At 41.8% G+C, this 23,193-nt stretch overlaps 1 protein-coding gene across 16 annotated transcripts in view; it reads left to right on the top strand.

Annotated features, from left to right (window-relative positions):
- Positions 1 to 23,193, top strand: part of PPIP5K1 (diphosphoinositol pentakisphosphate kinase 1) — a 204,372-nt gene that overhangs the window by 29,488 nt on the left and 151,691 nt on the right. For 15 of the 16 annotated variants that reach the window (XR_012251298.1, XM_073653167.1, XM_073653162.1 and 12 more), the window contains exons 2-4: positions 12,494 to 13,006; positions 18,766 to 18,961; positions 21,900 to 21,990. Coding sequence is in view for 15 of the 16 variants with exons in the window: in XM_073653167.1 (XP_073509268.1) it covers positions 12,851 to 13,006; positions 18,766 to 18,961; positions 21,900 to 21,990 (443 nt within the window). In the remaining variant the exon portion in view is untranslated. Of the gene's footprint in view, positions 1 to 12,183; positions 12,334 to 12,493; positions 13,007 to 18,765; positions 18,962 to 21,899; positions 21,991 to 23,193 lie in introns of those variants that run through there. The other variant, XM_073653154.1, reaches the window with a different exon arrangement.

Genomic DNA, 23,193 nt, shown 5'->3' with positions numbered 1-23,193 from the left:
AAACATATGTACAATCCGCATGTACAATCCGCATGTGTTTTTTCTGTCAGGGAGATGCAGAAACGCTCAGGAAAAATCCAGAGCATTTCTGCATCGTGGGCACATAGCCATACTCTGTAATGTCTTTGTCTGTTCAAGTTCCCTCTAAAATGTAAAGTGCTGCGGAATATGTTGGCGCTATAAAAATAAAATTACTATATGTATAGTTTTTTTTATTTATTTTAGTGGCATAAAAAAAATTCACCATTATGAGACCTATGACTTTTTTTTTCTGTCAAAGAAGCTGCGTGAGGGCTTCTTTTTTTTGCTGCCAAGCTGTAGTTTTTATTGATACGATATTGGGATGCCTGTGACGTTTTTATCACTTATGATGCAATATTTCAGTAGGCCCCCAGCTGCCTCCGCAATCTGTCAGCACTCTGTGACTTATGTTGGGGATGTGGCAATGGGCGCCTGAAACTAGATCACATGGCTTTAATGCCGCTGTCAGAGATTGACAGCAGCATTTAAGGGATTTCACAGCAGTGATTGGAGCTGTCTGGTCTGCCGACATCTGCCCTGGGTGGCGCTTGCTCGGCTTCTCTCTTGCAGATTACGATAAAAACGTATTACTGTTCTTTAACTCCATTTTAAATTGTTGGATCCTAAATTCATATACTGTGTTCCAAATTTTTATGAAAATGCTGTTTTTCTATGATTTTCCGAAATGATCGATACATGGGAGTCAGTATATTGTTTAAATTATCAACTGTTAGAGTAAAAATTAGATTTTATTGGACCAATCTTGCAATAACAGTATTTTTTTCAAAACTAAAAAATATCAAAATACACTGTTCCAAATTATTATGCACAATAGAGTTTCCAAATATTTTATCGGTTGTCAAGAACTGAAAATGGTGATTTGTTGAATTTACAGCATTAGAAGGTCTACTTTACTGAAATCAAAAACTTTTTCAGTAAAAAAAAAAAACATCTTAACATGCCAAGTTACATGTTAACATAGGAGCCCTTCTTTGATATCACCTTCACAAATTTCGCATCCATTGAACTTGTGAGTTTTTGGATATCTTCTGCTTGAATATTTTTATAGGATGTCCGAATAGCCTCCAAGAGCTGCTGTTTTGATGTGAACTGCTTCCGACCCTCATAGATCTTTTACTTGAAGATACTTCAAAAGGTGCTCAATAGGGTTGAGATTAGGGATGGTGGCCACACCATGAGTTTCTTTCCTTTTTATGCCCACAACATCCAATGACTCGGAGGTATTCTTTGCAACATGAGATGGTGCATTGTCATGCATGAAAATGTTTTTGCTACAGATGGCACGGTTCTTTTTGTACCATGCAAGAAAATGGTCAGTCTCAAACTCTATATACTTTGCTAAAATCATTTTCACAAGTTCAGTGACCCTAAAGGCACCTTTCTACTCACTTGCCATGATTCCAGCTCAAAACATTACTCCGCCACCTCCTTGCTGACATCGCAGCCTTGTTGGGATATGGTGGCCATCCACTTCTCCATCAATCTGAACCATCCAAGGTTGCACTGCAGTTGTCAGTAAACAAGACTGTTTTAAAATTAGTCTTCATATATGTTTGGTCCCACTGCAACTGTTTCTGCTTGTGAGCACTGTTTAAAGATGGCCAAATAGTAGGTCTTCTGCACCACTGCAAGCCACTGGAGGAACCTACACCATGAGGTTCATGACACCAGCAGCTTCAAATACCGGTTTGCTCCTTTGTAATGGTATTTTAACAGCTGCTCCTCATTATGCCTTTATCTGCACAAACCCGTCTGTGCTCTGTATCATTCGCAAATCTTTTCATAGTGCGATGATCATGCTTAAGTTTTTGTGAAATAGCAAATGTCTTCATACCTTGTCCAAGGCATTGCATTATTTCACTCTTTTCGGTAGCAGAGAGATCCTTTTTCTTTCCCTGTGGCCTGCTTAATAATGTGGAAAGTCCTTCTGAAGTTCCTTTATTTGGGCTCACCCGGAAAGCTAATAATCACAGGTGTTTGAGATTGATATCACTGATCCAAAGAGCCCCAAGACACAAACCATCTGTGAGTTTATTTGAAAAACAAAAATTAAATCTTTATGACGCTTAAATCTAATTTGCTTAATAATTTGGAATGCGGTGTATATACAATAACATGGCGGAAGCAACGGCAAAATGCTCGTCGGGGTGGAAGGACGCAGCTCCTACTCGCATTTCAACCTATGTGATTAGTACATTCGATGTTCAGGTAATATATCCATACTCTTATTCTTATACTGTTATAGCTATGTTTGGCTGGGTTAATGAGTTTATTTTGATTTTTGATGCGTGCTGTGAACGCACTTTGTTTATATGGGTATTTCCATTATACATGCTGCAAACAAAGATGGGTACTTATGATAATAATAAGTGAAAATGTGTTTTTCTGCCCCAGTATGTATTTTGTTTACTGTGTGCACTTTCAACATCTTGCTATCTTTGGAGTGTATACTTCTTTGATTTGGGAAATATTGTATCATAATGTGCACTTACTGTAATCATATGCAGTCAGTTATACATATGGTAATGTGGAGCTGGGTTCCCTCTGGGCTAGTAGCACCCTTTTATTAAATATCTTGTATGGTATTATTGAAATAAATTAATAAAGCAAATATTTTTAAAAATACGTTTTTGTAAAAAAAACACTTCTTTATCCTCTAGAAAGATCTAATATCTTAGAGTTTAATATATTTAGAATATATTTATTTCTCCTGGAGTGTTACCCCCTTCTGAGAAAGGGATTGGTTTTCTGTGGACTCTTAATGTTTATAACTTTATTAACATGTGCTCTGGACAAATCTCAGATTTATTCTACACCAAGCAACATAGCACAGAGCTGAATAGAATGTAGGGTTTGGTTACGAAAAAAAATGTGGCAAAATATGTTCACATGTGAACATAGCCTAAAAATGGGTTCACGCAGAGTTTTTCCTGTTGGTTCATACAACTGTGTTTTTTCCAAGTTGATTCTTAAAACCACTTCATAACTTGAAAGGCTCCACTGACGTGTCTGTTTTAATTGTACTTTTTTTTTATTAGCACATGGACACAATAAAGTCTAAAGCCACGTTCATACGTTCAGTATATGGTCAACATTTTACCTCAGTATTTGTAAATCAAAACCAGGTGAGGAACAATCAGGGGAAAAGTATAATAGAAACACGTCACCACTTCTGTATTTATCACCCACTGGTTTTGGCTTACAAATTCTGATGTGAAATACTGACCAAATACTGAATGTGTGCACGCGGCCTGATAGTTTTTTTGAAAACCAGTCGTCTGCCTTTGGTCTGCTCTGTGGACCAAACTTTGCTATTCAGATAAATAGGTCCACAAAAAATGGCCAGTACACGGATGTCATCCATGTTATATCCGTGTGCTGTCTGCTTTTCGCTAACTGGTTGCTCGGCAGAGCTTGGGAAATTTGCATCTATTTTTCTATCCTAGAAAAACAAATGACACGCATGGACAAATGGACACAGTGACCAAAAACAGATAAAAATCGGATCCAGTATGCTGAGGAAAATCAGTCTGTTTTTGTGTACGAGAAAAAAAACCTGCCATATTTAAAGGGAATGTGTCACCCCCCTGGGCGATATCAGACCTCTACTATGGCCATACTGGTGATAGAAAGGTAAGTCTATACTTACCTGTATGGCACATAGCAGAGGTCTGATTGCGGAGAAATCTGCTTTTATAAAGTCTGTTTTCCAGAGGCTTGGGGTCCGGGGGACACCAAGCAAACCCCTCCTATCTGCTTACTATTCCCCTAAATCCCCGCCTCTGTGCTAAATTACCATATTCCCCCTCCCCTGCACATCACTGGGTCCTGTGACAGGTCCTGTGACAGCCCTGCTCTGCCTCCCATGGAGCGTGCTTTGTCTCCCTCCAGCCCCGTTTGGCTGCGTACTGCCAGCGGAGTGGAAGTCTCAGTGACTCGCCCTCTCTTGTGCAATACAAGGCTGCGGCGCAGTACGCAGCCAAACGGGGCCGGAGGGAAACAAAGCGCACCCCATGGGAGCGGCGCGTTGCGCATGCGATGAAGGGAAGTCAGAGCAGGTCAAGTCACAGGGCCTTGTGATGTGCAGGGGAGGGGGGAAATATGGTAATTTAGCACAGAGGTGGGGATTTAGGGGAATGGTAAGCAGATAGGAGGGGTTTGCTTGTCGTACCCTGGACCCCAAGCCTCTGGAAAACAGACTTTATAAAACCAGATTTCTCTGCAATCAGACCTCTGCTATGTGCCATACAGGTAAGTATAGATTTACTTTTCCATCAGCTGTATGCCCATAGTAGAGGTCTGATATCGCCCAGGGGGTGACACATTCCCTTTAAGTGATTTCCCGTCCAATTGCATTGTGACAGGTAGCAGCACATCCGGTGGGGCTATTCTAGAAGTGAACCCATGACCATATATACTGCAAACCCACATCTAATACCTAAGATTCTGCCTTGGATCTTTGCTGAACATACATTTACTCCATGTGAGCATAACCTCCTGCAGCACCTATTGCAGTTAAAAATGTGGAAAACCACTGTTTTAGAGGCTATGTTATAAGTCTTTGTCACGTTTTGATTAAATACAGTATTATCACTGCATGCAAAATGACAGACACCTAAGTGGAATCCAACATATCCATTTATTAGTACATTGTACGACGGATCCTGCACTGCATTGTGGGTTTGGTTTGAAACCGAAACCAATGCATCAATATGAACAAATCCCTTAAAGGATTGTCCACTTTTGGCTCCAGATATCACTGAGAGTCTTGCAAATAGGATCGTCCTTGACTGGTCAGCAAGTCGCTCACTTGGAAATATTTCCCTTTGATTCTTGTGTGATAACTTTGTCAAATAAAAAGACAAATGCTCCTGTGAGCGCAATAATAAAAGTTCCAAAAAGTTTTTTTGCTCTTGAAATGCTCGTTCACATGATCGTTCTCATTTGTGGCATAATGTCCAGTAATAAAAATGGAAACCTGTCGTATCCTGTTATAAGGCATTGGGATATTCTCTAAGATGAATTCATGAAAGACTGACGTCAGTGTGAACCGTTTTATGTAATTACAAGAGAAGGTGTTGTCCTCGGTACATGCGGATGCCAACACAAACAGCCATTTATAAGCTTTTCATATCTTTAAAATAATTAATTGCCAGATAAAGACATAATAGCCGAGTTTATGTTGTAAACACCTAAATTACTATCTCGCTCCTGGTTAATCACTGATTTCTGTACACTATTGTGCTTTGGTTTGCTCTCAGTGATACAATGGATAACCCATTATTCTTGTCTTTACCTTCCCTTCTTGAAATGATGACCCTATCAAAAGCCCCTCATACACACTAGACTAATGTCAGCTGATATTGACGGGTTCAGCCATTAATGTGTATGGGAACCCCAGACAGATGATTGTTGGGGGCACAAAGGACCTGACACCTTCATTTCTGGACTGTCGATCCTTTTGTTCTCCCTGAGGTAAAACCATGCTAGAGATGTCTGTCAGCGGCTCTCACAAAGAGAACGCAGGAATGCCACTTAGACCACGTGCACATGTTGATTATTTGGTGAGTTTTTACCTCCGTATTTGATCAGTATTTTACATCAGTATTTGTAAGCGAAAACCAGGAGTGGGTGATAAATACAGAAGTGGTGACGTGTTTCTATTATACTTTTCCTCTGTTCCACTCCTGGTTTTAGCTTACAAATACTGATGTAAAAAACTGACCAAATACTGAACGTGTGCACGTGGCCTTAGGGTATGTGCACATGAGAAGTCGATCTGCAATATTTTCTGGTTCCATTCACATGGACTGTAAAAACTGTATGTTACCAGTCATTAATACGATCATTGTGTTCCCATATGCCATGCATGTGGGCAAAAATGATCTGATCAGACAACAAATGAGCATTTTACTCGTTTGTTATTCATTTTTTATAGCGGTGGATCTGCGATATCCAGCAGCAGCCACTAAACCGTGTAGGAAACGGTCTATTCAGCTTGGTTCAATGTTTACTTCCTAATCTCTTCTTCTGCCTAGACAACTACTTTAAGAAATGCCCTAATGCTACTGTCCCACTATCAGTATTCGTTAGTATTTTTCTTCAGTATTTTGTAAACCAAAACCAGGTGAGGAACAATCAGAGAAAATGTATAATAGAAACAAGTCACCAATTCTGCATTTATCACCCACTCCTGGTTTTGGCTCCCACTCCTGAGGAAAAATACCGATCGAATACTGATAGTGGGGTTGTAGCCTAATAGAGCATATGGACATCAGAGCGTGTGGGTCTGTTGCTTAGGACTAGCTGCCGTTCCTGAAAGTGCTGGAACAGAGAAATATTTTGTATGAGCATCTGGTATTACACGGACGACTATTCAACTGATTGTCCACTATCGCATGATCTTTATTCCCTAAGGCTATGTGCCCACGATGCAGAAATGCTCCGGATTTTTCCTGAGCGTTTCTGCATCTCCCTGGCAGAAAAAAATGCATGTGGATTGTACATGCGGATTGTACATGCGTTTTTCCTGCCAGGGACAAGCGGATGTGAAGCGTTCTTCACATGCATTTCCGCATGCGGGTTGTCAAGTGCTTTCCAAGCGATTTTAGCATCACTTGGAAAGTGCTTGTCAACCTGGTCACACTATATAAATCCATGCAAACAGCATGGATTTCTATAGTGTGACCGAAAGAATGTTTAAAAATAAAAAAATAAATCTATACTTACCTTCTGATGGCCCCCAGAGTCTTGCTTCGCTCCATCCTGGCTGCTGGCAGATCGCGGTACACTGCACTGAAGGACCTGCCGTCACATGACTAAATGACGTCAGTGCAGGTCCTTCAGTCCACCGCAAGCTGCCGGCAAGTGAGGACGAGCACACCGGGGGACATCAGAAGGTAAGTATAATGTATATTTTTTATTTTATTCTTTTTTTTACAGTTTTCTATGGTACCCGGGTCCGGAGGAGAGTCTCCTCTTCTCCACACCCGGGTACCATCCGCACATTGAACGCGTGCTTATCTAGTGAAGCAGAATCCATGCTATCTAATGCAAGTCAATGGCGGCGAAAACGCAGCACTTCCGCAAAATAATTGGTAGTGCTGCTTTTTTTTTCCGCAATGATATTCCGCAGCTTAAATTTCGGCAGCATGTGCACAGCACATGCGGATTATCAATGGGGAACATGGCAGGCCTTCTACCATGGTTTTTTTTAAGTGTTTCTGCAGCGTTTTTGCCGCTGCGGAAACGCTTAAAAAAAACGCATCGTGGACACACAGACTTAGAGTAAACCACTTCTAATGAATGACTGACTGAAGGAGAGATTTTAAAAACAGGTAGGAATTGATACAGAAGCGCTTAAACGAGAAAACCCCTTTAAGGGTATGTGCACACCGCGTTTTTAGAAGCATTTTCATAGCAGAAACGCTTCAACTTTTCCTCAAAAACTTTGAGGTTCTGTTTAGTTTCTGCTTTGAAAACTCATCAAAAAGACTCCATCTGCACATTGCCTGCTATAGGGAATCTGTTACCAGATTTTGGTACTCCATCTGAGAGCAGCATAATGTAGGGGCAGAGATCCTGATTCCAGCGATGTATCACTTACTGAACTGCTTGCTGCAGTTTTAATAAAATCCTTGTTTGATCTGCTGCAGATCTCCCAGTTCTCTGAGTACTGAGCTCTGTATAACCCCGCCCACACCACTGATTGGCAGCTTTCTGTGTACACTGTGCATAGGCTGAAATCTGTCAATCAGTGGTGGGGGCGGGATTATACAAAGCTCATAAATATGGAGGACTACATGGCAGAAGGTTTACTAGTCCTCTAGTGATAATATCCTGCTAATAAAACTGTTATTTTAATCTCGGACAGTGGCATTTAACATGAGCTGGCCAGAAGGGCGTCATAAGTCCCACCCATAGGCGCCCCCGTCACGTGTTTGCGTGGCGCCGATGGGTTGTCATAACAGCTGGGGGTCTGCAGAAGACCTCCGTACCTGTCGCCCGTGGCCAGTGTTCATAGGAGATCATGATTTCTTTTACACATAGCAGAGCTGAAGCATCAAATTGGCATGAGAAAAAAATTGCAGTTGTGAACTGCCCCATAGTATAATATTGATCCGAGCTCTAGATAAGAAATCACATGGCACTCGGCCAAGTTATAAGCTCGTGTGAGCGGGCCCTCAGCTTAATTTACCACAATGAGAGTTCGTTGCAGTCCATGTGTTGTCCATTTTTAACATCATAATGGATAGGAGAAGCCTTACTTTCTTACTTTTTTTTTTTTTTTTGCAAACTAGAAAATTGGTAATAGTAAATACTGACACATTGCCATCAGTGTGCTGGATCAGACTTTTATCAATCAGTTAGTTTTTTTCAAGTATGTAATGGCAGTTTAGGAGAGAAGTAAGCAAATAAATTGGTGAAGTAAATTAAAATAAAGTGTTCATTTTAGGGTTATGCAGAAAGGAAACGGAACAGAATAAGAACTATATTGGATATGTCCAGTATTCTAAGTGCCCACGATGCAGAAATGCTCTGGATTTTTCCTGAGCGTTTCTGCATCTCCCTGGCAAAAAAAACGCATGCGGATTGTACATGCGGATTGTACATGTGTTTCTCCTGCAGAATACATGCGGATTGTACATGCGTTTTTCCTGCCAGGGACAAGCGTAAGTGAAGCGTTTTTCACATGCGATTTCGCATGCAGGTTGTCAAGCGCTTTCCAAGCGATTTTAGCATCACTTGGAAAGTGCTTGACAACTTGGTCACACTATATAAATCCATGCAACCGGCATGAATTTTATAGTTAAAAAAAAGTTTTTAGTTAAAAAAAAGGTAAAAATGGTAAAAAAAAAAAAAACCCGATGGCCCCCGGTCACCTTATCCTGTATGATGCGTCCGGTCTCCCCGGTGTCTCACGGTTGTGTAAAAGGACCTTCCATGATGTCATTTAGTCATGTGACAGGTCACGCGACCACCGACGTCAGCGGTCGCGTGAACCGTCACATGACTAAATTACGTCATGACAGGTCCTTTTAGACCATCGCGAGCTGCCGGAGAGCCAGGACGCATCATACAGGAGACCGGAGGACATCAGAAGGTGAGTATAATGTATATTTTTATTTTAAATTCTTTTTTTTTACAGGTACTATGGTACCCTGGTCTGGAGGAGAGTCTCCTCTTCTCCAGACCCGGGTACCATCCGCACATTGAATAGCTTAATATCCGCATGTGCACATGTAGTCATGCGGATATTAAGCGATTCAATGCAAGTCAATGGCGGCGAAAACACAGCGAGTACTCAAAATAATTGGTAGTACTGCGGATTTTTCCGCAATGATAATCTGCAGCGGAAATTTCCACAGCATGTGCACAGCACATGCGGATTATCATTGGGGAACATTGCAGACCTTCTACCAAGCGTTTTTTAAGCGTTTCTGCGACGAAATTGCCGCTGCGGAAACGCTTTAAAAACGCATAGTGGGCACACAGCCTTAAACAGATTGTTTTATTAGGCCAAAAAGATTAAAAGATATCCTCCATGTTGCTCAGGACATCACACTTGCCAGAGAGATACCATTAAAAGAAATCTGTCAGTAGGATTAACCCTCCTAAACTGTCTATGGGCATATAGGTCATAGGAAGCTGAATAAAGTGATACCTTGATATCTGTGATCCAATGTCTTATTTTAGAGAAATCCATGTTTTTCTTATATGTAAATGAGCTGTTAAGATCTATGGGCCGGACACTGATCTCCCTGAGAAGAAAGATGGTGGTCAGCAGCACTCACTGCAAGGGACGCACGTCCATAATCCTCAAGGAAATGTCAGCATACAAAAGTAAAAGACAGCTTCCATGCCAGGGTGTTCAGTTGCCAAAAATTGTTTATTCCGCCCTCCCAAAACACACAACGTTCTGACAAAGACCCACACAGGGTCGAAACGTTATGTGTTTTGGGATAGCGGAATAAACTCCTCTTTTGCAACTGGACACACTGGCATGGACTCTGTCTTTTAGTTTTGTATACTGATCTCCCTGAGGATCTGCCTGTAGACATTATTTTAAAGGAAAGGGGGCATTACCAGTGTGAGACGAGTAATGACTGACAATCTGCTCTCCTGATCTACTTGTCTCACACTGGTAATGCCCTCTTTCATTTAAAATAATCTCTGAAGGCAGATTCTTATGCAGATTGGTTTCAGGCCCATAAATCTTAAAATCTAATTTATTTAGATAGATATAGATAGATATAGATATATGTTTTTTTGGGAGGTTATATATATAACCCCCCAAAAAAACAAACAGGGATTTCTCTGTAATAAGACATCAGATCGATGATATCAAGATATCATTTTATTCAGCTTCCTATGACCTACATGTCCATATATACTGCTTAGGAGAGTTGATGCCCTTTCCACTTCCTGCCGACTCCAACTCAAAAACATCTCCCGGATCCGTGCATTCCTCAGCAAAGACTCTGCAAAAACACTAGTGCATGCCCTCATCATATCCTGCCTCTACTACTGCAACCTCCTGCTCCGTGGCCTCCCTTCCAATACTCTTGCGCCTCTCCAATCTATCCTAAACTCTGCTGCTCGACTAATCCACCTGTCCCCCCGCTATTCCCCGGCCTCTCCTCTCTGTCAATCTCTTCACTGGCTCCCCATTGCCCAGAGAATTCAGTTCAAAACTCTAACCATGGCATACAAAGCCATCCACAACCTGTCTCCCCCATACATCTGTGACCTAGTCTCCCGGTACTTACCTGCACGCAACCTCCGATCCTCACAAGATCTCCTCCTCTACTCCCCTCTTATCTCCTCCTCCCACAATCGTATACGAGATTTCTCCCTTGCATCCCCCCTACTCTGGAACTCTCTACCCCAACACATCAGACTCTCACCGACCGTGGAAACCTTCAAAAGAAACCTGAAGACCCACCTCTTCCGACAAGCCTACAACCTGCAGTAACCACCGCTGCACGACCAGCTCTACCCTCACCTAATGTATCCTCACCCATCCCTTGTAGATTGTGAGCCCTCGCGGGCAGGGTCCTCGCTCCTCCTGTACCAGTCGTTGACTTGTTTTGTTAAGATTATGTAAATGCTTTTGTTATGTATATCCCTATCACATGTAAAGCGCCATGGAATTAATGGCACTATAATAATAAATAATAATAATAATACTACTGACAGATTCCCTTCAAGTATGACTCCACTCTGGATGACTGGGCACGGCCATGTATTATGTGGTAGCCCTTTCATTTGAACAGGTACCAATGAAAGCTACATTTCTACTCCAGCGTGTGCTGGAAGGTGAATAAGTGGTTACTCGTGTTGTCCCTTGGTTTATATCTACTGCTGGTAAGTGGTGGTGGTCGTCCTGGGTGCATTCTGAAAGGGTTTTGTTCCTGTTGAGGCTGCACTTCTCCAGCTGTTCTTCAGAAGCATGTACTGTACTTATGCTCTCATCAGTGAAAATGCTCAGTGAGTGAAGAAGCACCATGGAAGGGGTTACTTAAAGGGGAATGTCCAGCAACTTAGCCAATAGATTTCTTTACAAATCTGTGTAGCCTGATTGACTTTCATCTGTCCTCTACCAGCTCATCTACCAAGTGTATGTTAGTATCAAATTCCGGTGCCTGTAATATTGATAGTTATTCCATTAACAATCCCCCACAATGCCCATCCTTTACTGACTGTTATTGGAGTTTTACTTCAAGGCATGGGGTCACAATTGTGCTTAGATTTCTTTGTGCAGTCGATGAGGCCCAGTGCGGCTGATGCCATGTTATACAACTGTACATGTACGATGGGAATGTTACATACATACGTAACATCCACTTATTTCACAAGAGGACCAGGGCCGATAGCTGGGACTGACAGATGTCCATCCAATAATTTGGACAATTTGTATCGGCAGTGGGTGTTAGAGGCAAAACCCAAGAGAGCTTGTCCCAGCCCTTCCACCCCCCTTCCCATTGTCAGTCCTTTTAGACGTGGCTCTTGCATTCTGTCACTTCAGAGCCTTGCTTCTTCCTCTGAAGAGCTGAGACAGCTGCCTTATGGGGTGGAGACCTTAGCTCTGCAAGCCATAGGTTATTGAGCAGGCAGAACTTTGCCTCACCTACTGCTCAGAGAAGAGCTGGTTACTAATCATCACGGTAGCCAGCTCTTGGCTGAACAGTCTGCTTTATATCCCAGCCCTGCTTGAAGGACACTGAACAATATGATCATCTTCTTTCTTTCCCTCCAGATTATTGACTTGTTAGACACTCACATTGTAGAGTAAGTTTGTCTACTCATATATGTGTACACATAGTAAATCCTCCTCCAATTCCTTCTATTGTGTTGTGTCTACTAATGAGTAAATACGTCTAAGTGTTTGCCTGAATATTTCAAAATTCTGTAACATGTTTTTTTAATTTTTTTTTGTATTTTTTTTTAGGTACAGCTTTCTGGATGACTGATGTCTGGCAGAGATCACGTATAGAACTGTAGACGTCCACATTGGTTTTCAAGCACTTTTCTGCCGGGAATAGATGATAATTGCACTTTTAATTCTGACTGCCTTCTAACTAATAAAATGTATGCATCACCCGGACATACAGCACATGGTAAAATTGGTGCTTTCTCGCATAGTTAGAAGCCCTTGGATCTTCCTTGCCACTCATGCATCCTCTCCTTGCTTCTAAACCCCGTGTCCTTAAGCTGGAGGCCTTCAAACTGACCCCATATTTTTGCACGATCTGTAATATTTTTACGTAATGGTTCCAGAGCGTGATGTTAGGCTCACTAGTTTGTGATGTCATCCCTGACCCCACCCTGCGAGGGCGACAGCTCGACACCCAGATTTTTTGTCGGTGCCCGAGATGATGAGACAGACTTCCTGGAATCAAACATGAATCCAGACGAGGTTGATTTCTACGAAGAAGAGGAAGATGAAGATGAGGAAGAGACGGTAAGGAAAATATTACTGCAATTTTGTAGTTTCATAGTGCAATTCACCCAGAAATGTTCCTTTTTTATAAATGTGTTTCAAAGTTTTATTTAGTTTATTTGCATACATTTTATTCCAAAACCAAGTTTAGCTATAAGTAATAATTTAGTAATTTATTATCTTATGAATGTAGTTTTCAGGGATCCTGCCTATCAACCATTGTAGATCATATAGGCCATTGTTCAATGTGAGGGGATCTTTTGTTGCTTGTAGGTGACAGTGATATATTTCTCAAAAAAGCAATATTTACATTTTTTTTCTGTAATGTGAAGAATAAGATAATTCTAATATACTTTTATATGGAACTCTGTTACTTGTTGTTCAGAAGTGTAAAGATCTCAGAAGGAGGGAAACTTTTTGGTGAGGTTCCTGAACATGAGCTAAAATCATATTCTTTCCCTTCCCTTCTGTCTAACCTTTTTTTCCCTTGCTTTCTACCTGGCTGTGTGCCCACGATGCTTTTTTTAAGCATTTCCGCAGCGGCAAAAACGCTGCAGAAACGCTTAAAAAAACGCATGGTAGAAGGCCTGCCATGTTCCCCAATGATAATCCGCATGTGGTGTGCACATGCTGCGGAAATTTCCACTGCGGATTATCATTGCGGAAAAAAACGCAGCACTACCAATTATTTTGCGGAAGCGCTGCGTTTTTCGCACTGCCATTCTGTGCAGTTTTGGCTATTAGAAAGATAGACCTGTCCTTGCATTGTGCTGTCCTTATATAGCAAAGCATGTTCTGATCCACTATAAAGAGGTTTTCTGGTTTTGGAAACACCCTTTATCCTGGCTGCAGCTTGTTTAATAAAAACAACAAATTTTTTCTTCTCTCACCCTCCCCTGGTCCAGCACTGAGTCTTTGCCATTGCTCTCAGTATCTGTTATTGTCTGCAGCTCTGCGCTCACTGATCTGTTGCAGCGATGTCAATGTGACATTAGCGCTGCAAACAATAACAGACATCGGGAGCAGTGGCAAAGACTCATTGGTGGACCCAAGAAAAGTGAGATTTAAAATAAATAAATAAACTTCAGCTGAGGAAGAGGGTTTTTTCCAAACCAGATCACACCTTAAGGTCCTCAGTCATATAAAAATGGTTGCTAACAGTAAAAAAAAAGGACAATTAAACTTTGTTCTATTCATTGCAATAGACAGACACCTTTATAAAAAAAAATAATTCTTTATTTTTAATAAATTTTGTTTGTGTCTGTAATGCAAAAAATCAACAAAGTTGTAGGATATTAACCAAAAATCTCCACATACTCTCTCCACACTTTTTGTGCCTGTTTAACCCCAATGCTTATCGTTTAGAATTTGAATTGATGATCACATTACCAAGGAGATTGGCCACCTCTTTCCCAATGTTTACTTGTTGACAATAGACTAGTTCCAGAGAAATTCGATAGATCTAATTGTTTAGACTGTTATCTGAGCCTCTCTCACTCCTGAGAATGGGAGTAAAGGCACCGTCACACTTAGCGACGCTGCAACGATCCCGACAATGATACGACCTGTCAGGCATCATTGCTGCGTCGCTATGTGGTCGCTGGTGAGCTGTCAAACAGGCAGGCTCACCAACGATCAGGGGAGCAGCGACATCGTGGAAAGAATCTTTCCACGATGTCCTGCTCCTGGTTACCAGCCTGCTGAAGCAGGAGCAGGCTGGTAACCATGATAAACATCGGGTTACTAGGGGCACACGCGCACCTAGTAACCAGTTGTTTATCATGGTTACCACTCTGCTACGGTGAGCGGGAGGTTACCGCTCACTTTAGCAGGCTCGTAACCATGATAAACAGCGGTTTACTAAGTGCGCGTGTGCCCCTAGTAACCCGATGTTTATCATGGTTACCAGCCTGATCGCTGCTCCCGCTGGTCACACACAGCGATGTGCGCTGACCAGCGGGAGGGCAACGACCAAAAAATGGTCTAGGACACTTTGCAGCGATCAGCGACCTCACAGCAGGGGCCTGATCGCTGCAAAGTGTCACACATAGCACCATCGCTGGTGAGGTCGCTGTTGCGTCACCAAAACCGTGACACAGCAGCGATCTCGCTAGCAAACTCGCTATGTGAGACGGGGGCTTAAGTAATTTGGGATTCCAGCACATGGACCTTCACTGAAAACTTCTGCCATGTCATGCATTTAAAACCCTTCCCCACTTGGCCAATTTCTGTTTTTGTTTTTTCCTTTTCTTTTTCCGAAAACCATAACTTTTTAATTTTTCTGTCCACATAAATGTTTGAGGCACCAAACGTCGAGTTTTTCTTATTTTAGTGGTGAAAAAAAAAGTTCTACAAATTTTTTTGGGGGGGTTGTGTTGCCATTTTCCGAGACCCATAACATATTAATTTTTCAGTCGTTAAATCTTTGTGAGGGCTTACTTTTTGCAGGGGCAAAAGAAACAAAATTTTTATTGATACCATTTTTTGATAGATATGACATTTTGATCACTTGTTACAGCACTTCTGTAGTATTGCAGCGACCAAAATACTTACTTTTTCCGTTCTTCATTTTTTTCCGTTTACGGTGTTTAATGATTGGATTAATTATTTTCATATTTTGATAGATCTGAATTTTCTGAATGTGATGATACCACATATGCACAATTTTATTATTTTTATTATTATCTATTTTTAAAGGCGATGAGTTTTTTTTTTCATATTTTTTAAAACCTTATTATTTTTCACTGTACTTATTAAAGTCCCCTAATAGGACTAACCTACGAACGATTGTTTGATTTGCTTGTGCTAGTTACAGTAATACCACAGTATTGCTGCATATAGTGAAAAACAGTCTCATCTGAATCTCGGCCACGGGCAGGGCTTCAAGATTGTTCCTTAATGACAAGCACAGCAAACCCCCTGCTGTTATAGCAACTAGTGTTGAGCGAGTATGTTCTATTAACCCTTTCGCCGAGTATGCTCGGCCGAGCTCTGAGTATTTATAGCTGCTCGGTGATATGGTTGAATCGCTCCCGTGTACATGATTTGCAACTGTTTCACAGCTTTATTACATGGGAGGAATGTCTATTTCTTACACATTCCTCACATGTAATAAAACGGCCCGAGCGTACTCGGACAGAACATACTCCCTCAACCCTAATAGCAACCCATTGGTGTTCTCGTGACTTGAATGATGTGCCCTTTGCCAGCGCATTGTTAATGCCATTGTAAGGCTGTGTGCCCACGATGCTTTTTTTAAGCGTTTCCGCAGCGGCAAAAACGCTGCAGAAACGCTTAAAAAACGCATGGTAGAAGGCCTGCCATGTTCCCTAATGATAATCCGCATGTGCTGTGCACATGCTGCGTAAATTTCCGCTGCGGATTATCGTTGCGGAAGAAAACGCAGCACTACCAATTATTTTGCGGAAGCGCAGCGTTTTCGCGGCCATTGACTTGCATTAGAACGCGCCAATTCCGCAAGACTGCATCTGTACTTGCGTAATTGGCGCGTTCTAATGTGCAGATGGTACCTGGGTGTGGAAGACTCTCCTCCGAACCCAGGTACCATTAAAAGCTGTAAAAAAAATAATAAAATAAAAAATAAAGATTATATTCACCTTCCGACGGCCCCCGGACTCCTTCCCTGTGCTTGCCTGCAGATCGCGCAGGACTGAAGGACCTGCGGTGACGTCACAGTCATGTGACGGCAGGTCCTTCATTACAGCGTACCGCGATCTGCCGGCAGCCAGGACAGGAGCGCAGCAAGACTGCAGGGGCCATCGGAAGGTAAATATAGATTTATTTTTTATTTTTTGACATTCTCTCGGGTCACACTATATAAATCCATGCTGTTTGCATGGATTTATATAGTGTGACCAACTTGACAAGCACTTTCCAAGTGATGCTAAAATCGCTTGGAAAGCGCTTGTCAACCCGCATGCATAAATGCATGTGAAGAACGCTTCACATCCGCATGTACAATCCGCATGCGTTTTTTCTGCCAGGGAGATGCTGAAACGCTCAGGAAAAATCCGGAGCATTTCTGCATCGTGGTTGTTCAACTATCAGCTTTCTTTTCTTCTGTTTAAAGCTTCCCCATACACAATAGATAGTTGTCGGATTGTTCGGCCATCCGCTAGCTCTACCGACTCCTCCATACACAGGGGCGCTCGCTCCCATGTTCTTTATGAGAGAGCCACTGCGGCAGGTTGTGTGAAATCTGACATGCTGAATCCCTGTCTCCCTCCATTTCATCTATTGAGTCTGTAGGCCCCCCATACAAATTAGATTGTCGGCCGATAGCAGCAGGTTCGGCCAACATTAGTCTGTGTATTTGTGCCTTATGGTGTATAAGCCGCCTTTATTGCCTACAAGTACAAACTAAATTGATAGGACTGTAACTGATTTTCTAGGTTAGATATGTGTTATGTGTTAATTTCCCTAACTTGCTAGATAACAAGCCGCTAGATTAAGCAGTAGGACTGGACTCTGGCCCCTGGTTTACAGTTTTGAAATGGGAAGAAAAAAACATAAAAGATAGAAGTGTTAGCTACCTAGCTACCTATGAAGAGAGCTGGTGACCGTAGTATATGTCAGGATATAACTAGTTCCCTGGGGAGATATCATGGTGTCATGCCCCCTTGCTTCCACTTTGGATTGTGGGCGACTCCTCCGAGATAAAGGCCAGTTGTCGCGTCAGGTAATATCCACATGTTATACAGCAGGAGCTGTATGGAGCCATTACATTTATGTATACAGCAGCAGAATAAGGACATAGAGGTCTCAGTTCACAATGACGACATGAGTTCTGTATTGTAAGATCCGTGATGGATCCATCTCAACCTGCTTAAAATCATTGAATCATATCCTAATGGATCCAGTGGATCTATAATGGATCTGTAATTTGTTATTGAATCCTTCTGTATTGATAGAATATGTAAAACAACAAAATAGGTTAATGCGTAGGTTTCACTTGAGGCACACCCTGCTTAAATATATTTGGGAAACTTTATCATTCCATGTACACCAGTTTTCTAGTATCAACGAGTTGCAGAGTTTGCCTTAAGGGGGATTTGCAGAATTTTTTTTCTCATTGCCTAATAATAGCTGGGGCTTAGGAAAGGATGTGCATTTGGCGCACATAACATTTTCTATATTTTATGCCAGAAAATTGGCGTGCATTGTATATAAAATCCATGGCACCTCTTGGCTAACTTAGATTTCACATTCTGGTGCCCAGACAGACCATAGATGTACCTCTTAATAAATGTAACTTATTCCTAGCAGGATTTTAGACGATTAATCAAGACAGGCATTTAATTCCAATTTTGAAAAGAATTTGGCTGCAGGTATAAGGAATGCCAAACTCCTTCGGAGACGCACACCACCTAATGAATTTGGCGCATCTTTCAGGGTGCCCGTGCTCTATAATCAGACTTCTACACCCCCTATGAATTGGAGTTGATCTCTGCTATAGTTTACACCACTTTTGGGCATAAATTATAGTGAATAAACTGGTCAAATGCCCTACTTCTAAGCCTTACCCACCTTTAAGAAAAGTGACGAGAAATTGTATAAACCATAAAATTTTTGTGCCACTGTGTTGAGCAAGTATTTGCAACATTTATATGCTAGAAATCTAGGGTAAAAGACCTAACACGTTCTCCCATTGTGTTTTTTTTTTTTCATGCTAGTCAAAGAAAATTGATTTTAACTTTCCCTGTAAAACTCCTGTAGCATATAGTGTTATATATAGTAATATATCTTTCTATGATATGCAGCCTCCGGAGCGTCAGATTGTGGTGGGAATATGTGCCATGACCAAAAAGTCCAAATCAAAGCCCATGACGCAAATATTGGAACGTCTGTGCAAGTTTGAGTACATTACTGTGGTCATCATGTCTGAAGACATTATCCTGAATGAACCTGTGGAGAACTGGCCCATTTGTGACTGCCTCATCTCCTTCCACTCCAAAGGTAATCTCTCCCCTGTGTGGTACTGCATGCTCTGTTGTCAGCGCTCTTATTAGCTTGGTGTTTTCAGCGCTCTTATTAGCTTGGTGTTGTCAGCGCTCTTATTAGCTTGGTGTTGTCAGCGCTCTTATTAGCTTGGTGTTGTCAGCGCTCTTATTAACTTGGTGTTGTCAGCGCTCTTATCAGCTTGGTGTTGTCAGCGCTCTTATTAGCTTGGTGTTGTCGGCACTCTTATTAGCTTGGTGTTGTCGGCGCTCTTATTAGCTTGGTGTTGTCGGCACTCTTATTAGCTTGGTGTTGTCGGCGCTCTTATCAGCTTGGTGTTGTCAGCGCTCTTATTAGCTTGGTGTTGTCAGCGCTCTTATTAGCTTGGTGTTGTCAGCGCTCTTATTAGCTTGGTGTTGTCAGCGCTCTTATTAGCTTGGTGTTGTCAGCGCTCTTATTAGCTTGGTGTTGTCAGCGCTCTTATTAGCTTGGTGTTGTCAGCGCTCTTATTAGCTTGGTGTTGTCGGCGCTCTTATTAGCTTGGTGTTGTCGGCGCTCTTATTAGCTTGGTGTTGTCGGCACTCTTATTAGCTTGGTGTTGTCGGCGCTCTTATCAGCTTGGTGTTGTCAGCGCTCTTATTAGCTTGGTGTTGTCAGCGCTCTTATTAGCTTGGTGTTGTCAGCGCTCTTATTAGCTTGGTGTTGTCGGCGCTCTTATTAGCTTGGTGTTGTCGGCGCTCTTATTAGCTTGGTGTTGTCGGCGCTCTTATTAGCTTGGTGTTGTCGGCGCTCTTATTAGCTTGGTGTTGTCGGCGCTCTTATTAGCTTGGTGTTGTCGGCGCTCTTATTAGCTTGGTGTTGTCGGCGCTCTTATTAGCTTGGTGTTGTCGGCGCTCTTATTAGCTTGGTGTTGTCGGCGCTCTTATTAGCTTGGTGTTGTCGGCGCTCTTATTAGCTTGGTGTTGTCGGCGCTCTTATTAGCTTGGTGTTGTCGGCGCTCTTATTAGCTTGGTGTTGTCGGCGCTCTTATTAGCTTGGTGTTGTCGGCGCTCTTATTAGCTTGGTGTTGTCGGCGCTCTTATTAGCTTGGTGTTGTCGGCGCTCTTATTAGCTTGGTGTTGTCGGCGCTCTTATTAGCTTGGTGTTGTCGGCGCTCTTATTAGCTTGGTGTTGTCGGCGCTCTTATTAGCTTGGTGTTGTCGGCGCTCTTATTAGCTTGGTGTTGTCAGTACTCTTCAGCTTTTGTTGCTTTTCAAAGCAAAACCTTTTTCAATAATTAAATGCATCTTGTTTACTAATTAAGTAATTGGGTTGGGTATACATGTAATAAGGGGTATCTGGTAACCACCATGAACTGTGAATTGCCACCATGTTTAAAAGCTGGAGCACTGTCTGTACCCATACTCACACAGTACAGAATGGTGTGCCAAAACGTCCACTAGGGAGCTACAGAACATAATCAAAATGACTACAAAAGATCAGTGTGTAATTACAAACCTAATTCCAAAAAAGTTGAGTTGTAAAATATAAAGAAAACAAGAATGCAATGATTTGGAAATCTCTTATAGCCATATTTTATTCACAACAGAACATAGAACACAGATCAGAAGGCGAAAGTTACACATTTTTCTATTTCATTTTAAAAAATGACAGTATTTTTTGGACTGTAAGATGCATCTACAGTAATTATAAGACTGTTTAGAAAGCAGAAAATAGGAAAAACATTTTTCCTATTGATTAAAACTTCCCTGGTGGTGTAAAGTGGAGGGGTTATTATCACTCATTTTAATGCAATAGAGTAGAATATGGTGGTAGTAAATATTTTTGTTACAGCTTCCCTGCAGTGTGTATTATACTCACACATACAACTCTGCTACAAATGCACATATAAATCACACACACACACAGCTCTGCTACATGCACATGTATACACATAGCTCTGCTACATGTACATTTATAGACGCACAGAACTCTGCTACATGCTCATTTACATACATAGATTTGCTACATTCATATTTACATAGACACAGCTCTACTGAATGCACATACACACACACTATACATTACCAGATCTTGCAGCTCCTTCAGGCATGTGACTGATCAAATTACCTGAAAGGTCCTGGAGCTGGTCAGGTGGAAGGTCCAACAGCTGCTCAGGACATGCTGCCTTTGTGCAGGTCCCAGTAACTTCCTCCCCTGCTCTCCACATGGATTATCACATGGGTTCGTGTGGGGCAGGAGAAAAGAGAAGTTCTCTCTGCGATCGGTAAGGGCACAGTGTCAGCGTTCTCCTCGATCACAGAAAGTTGCCTCACACTTTTTAGCAAGAATTTTTCTTGCTAAATAGTGTGTTTTGGGCGGTGTGCCCACAATGAATTTTTGTTGAAGTTTTGACGCTGCATATTTTTGCTGTGTCAAAAACGCAGCGTCTTACAGTTCCAGCAAAGTGGATGGGATTCATAGAAATCTCATGCCCTCTGTCCTTTTTTTTTTTTTTTTTTTTTTTTACTAAGCGTGAATTGACCTGCGGCCCGTTTCAGATCCGCAACATGTCAGATTCTCTTGCAGGTACGCTGAATTTTATATGCAGATTTTTTCCATAGACTTGTTTTAGATGCGAAAAATCCGCAGGTAAAAACACAAATGTGTTTAGTGCGTTTTCTCGGCGGAAACATATCAAAACGCATGTAGTTCGCACATGACTGTATCAATTAAAAAATAAAGCAGCTTTATTTATAACATAACATACCAACAAGAGACAAAAATCTCAGCGTCAAAAACGCGATAGCTAACTCATTTAAAAATTGATGGCAGCAACACATCTAAAAAAAAGTTGGGACAAGGTTAACAAAAGGATGGGAAAGTAAGCAATACTAGTATAATGTCTTGATTTCAGTTTGCACATAAGTTGTGCTCTGCAGTAATGTAACTAACAATCTCCTTTTTATACTTCTAGGATTTCCGCTGGATAAAGCTGTTGCCTACTCAAAACTTCGCAATCCATTCTTGATCAATGACTTGGATATGCAGTATTTTATACAGGACAGGTATATTGTTGTCCCCTGTAATCTTTAACTGATATGTTAATCACACTTTTGTTAATTCCGTCCCGACATCTGCTGCACATGTATGGCTTGTGTATAGGGCAAGCATGTGGTTGGGCTTAAGGGTCCGTGCCCACGATGCGTTTTTCAAGCTTTTTTGCTGCGGAATTTGCGCAACATAAACGCTTGTAAACTGCTTGGTAATCCGTCCCCCATGTTCCCCAATGACTTTCCGCAAGTTCAATGCCCATGCAGTCCGCAGCGTTTTTGATGTACGTAAAAATCCACAGCATGTCCATTATTTGTGCGTTAACGCATGCGGAATTTCCTTCTTCAATGTATTAGAAAAACGCAAGGCAATTCCGCATGTGCGAAACGCTTCAAAAACGCGCGAAAAACGCATGTGAAATTCCTCATGCATTTTTCCAGGCAAGGACATGCAGAAATGAAGAGGAAATTTTCCGCTTCATTTCTGCATCGTGGGCACATACCCTTACAGTAATATTGCAGTATATAGATTAGACGATTGCAGATTCAAATTCCCTAAGGGGACTAAAAAATAAAATAAGGAGTTAAAAAAAAGTTTTACCAAGATATAAAAAAAAAGTTGAAAAGAAAACGTAAAAATTTGAATTTCACCCACTAAAAAAGATATTACAGAAATAAATACACTGCTCAAAAAAAATAAAGGGAACACTTAAACAACACAATGTAACTGCAAGTCAATAACACTTCTGTGAAATCTACCTGTCCAGTTATGAAGCAACACTGATTGTGAATCAATTTCTGCTGCTGTTGTGCAAATGGAACAGACAACTGGTAGAAATAATAGGCAATTAGCAAGATACCCCCTATAAAGGAGTGGTTCTGAAGGTGGTGACCACAGACCATTTCTCTGTTCTCATTCTTTTTGGCTGTTGTTTTGGTCACTTTTTCATTTTGCCGTTGCTCTCACCCCTAGAGGTACAGTAGCATGAGGCGGTGTCTACAGTACAACCCACAGAAGTTGCTCAGGTAGTGCAGTTCATCCAGGATGGCACATCAGTGCGAGCTGTGGCAAGAAGGGTAGCTGTGTCTGTCAGCACAGTGTCCAGAGCATGGAGCAGATACCAGGAGATGTGGAGGGAGCCATAGGAGGGCAACAACCCAGCAGCAGGACCGTTACCTCCTCCTCTGTGCAAGGAGGAACAGGAGGAGCACTGCCAG

The sequence above is a fragment of the Phyllobates terribilis genome, unplaced genomic scaffold, assembly GCF_046119375.1.
Source record: "Phyllobates terribilis strain yellow unplaced genomic scaffold, ASM4611937v1 Scaffold_11__3_contigs__length_659146591, whole genome shotgun sequence".
Taxonomy (NCBI): domain Eukaryota; kingdom Metazoa; phylum Chordata; class Amphibia; order Anura; family Dendrobatidae; genus Phyllobates; species Phyllobates terribilis.
This window is presented reverse-complemented; position numbering and strand designations above follow the sequence as displayed.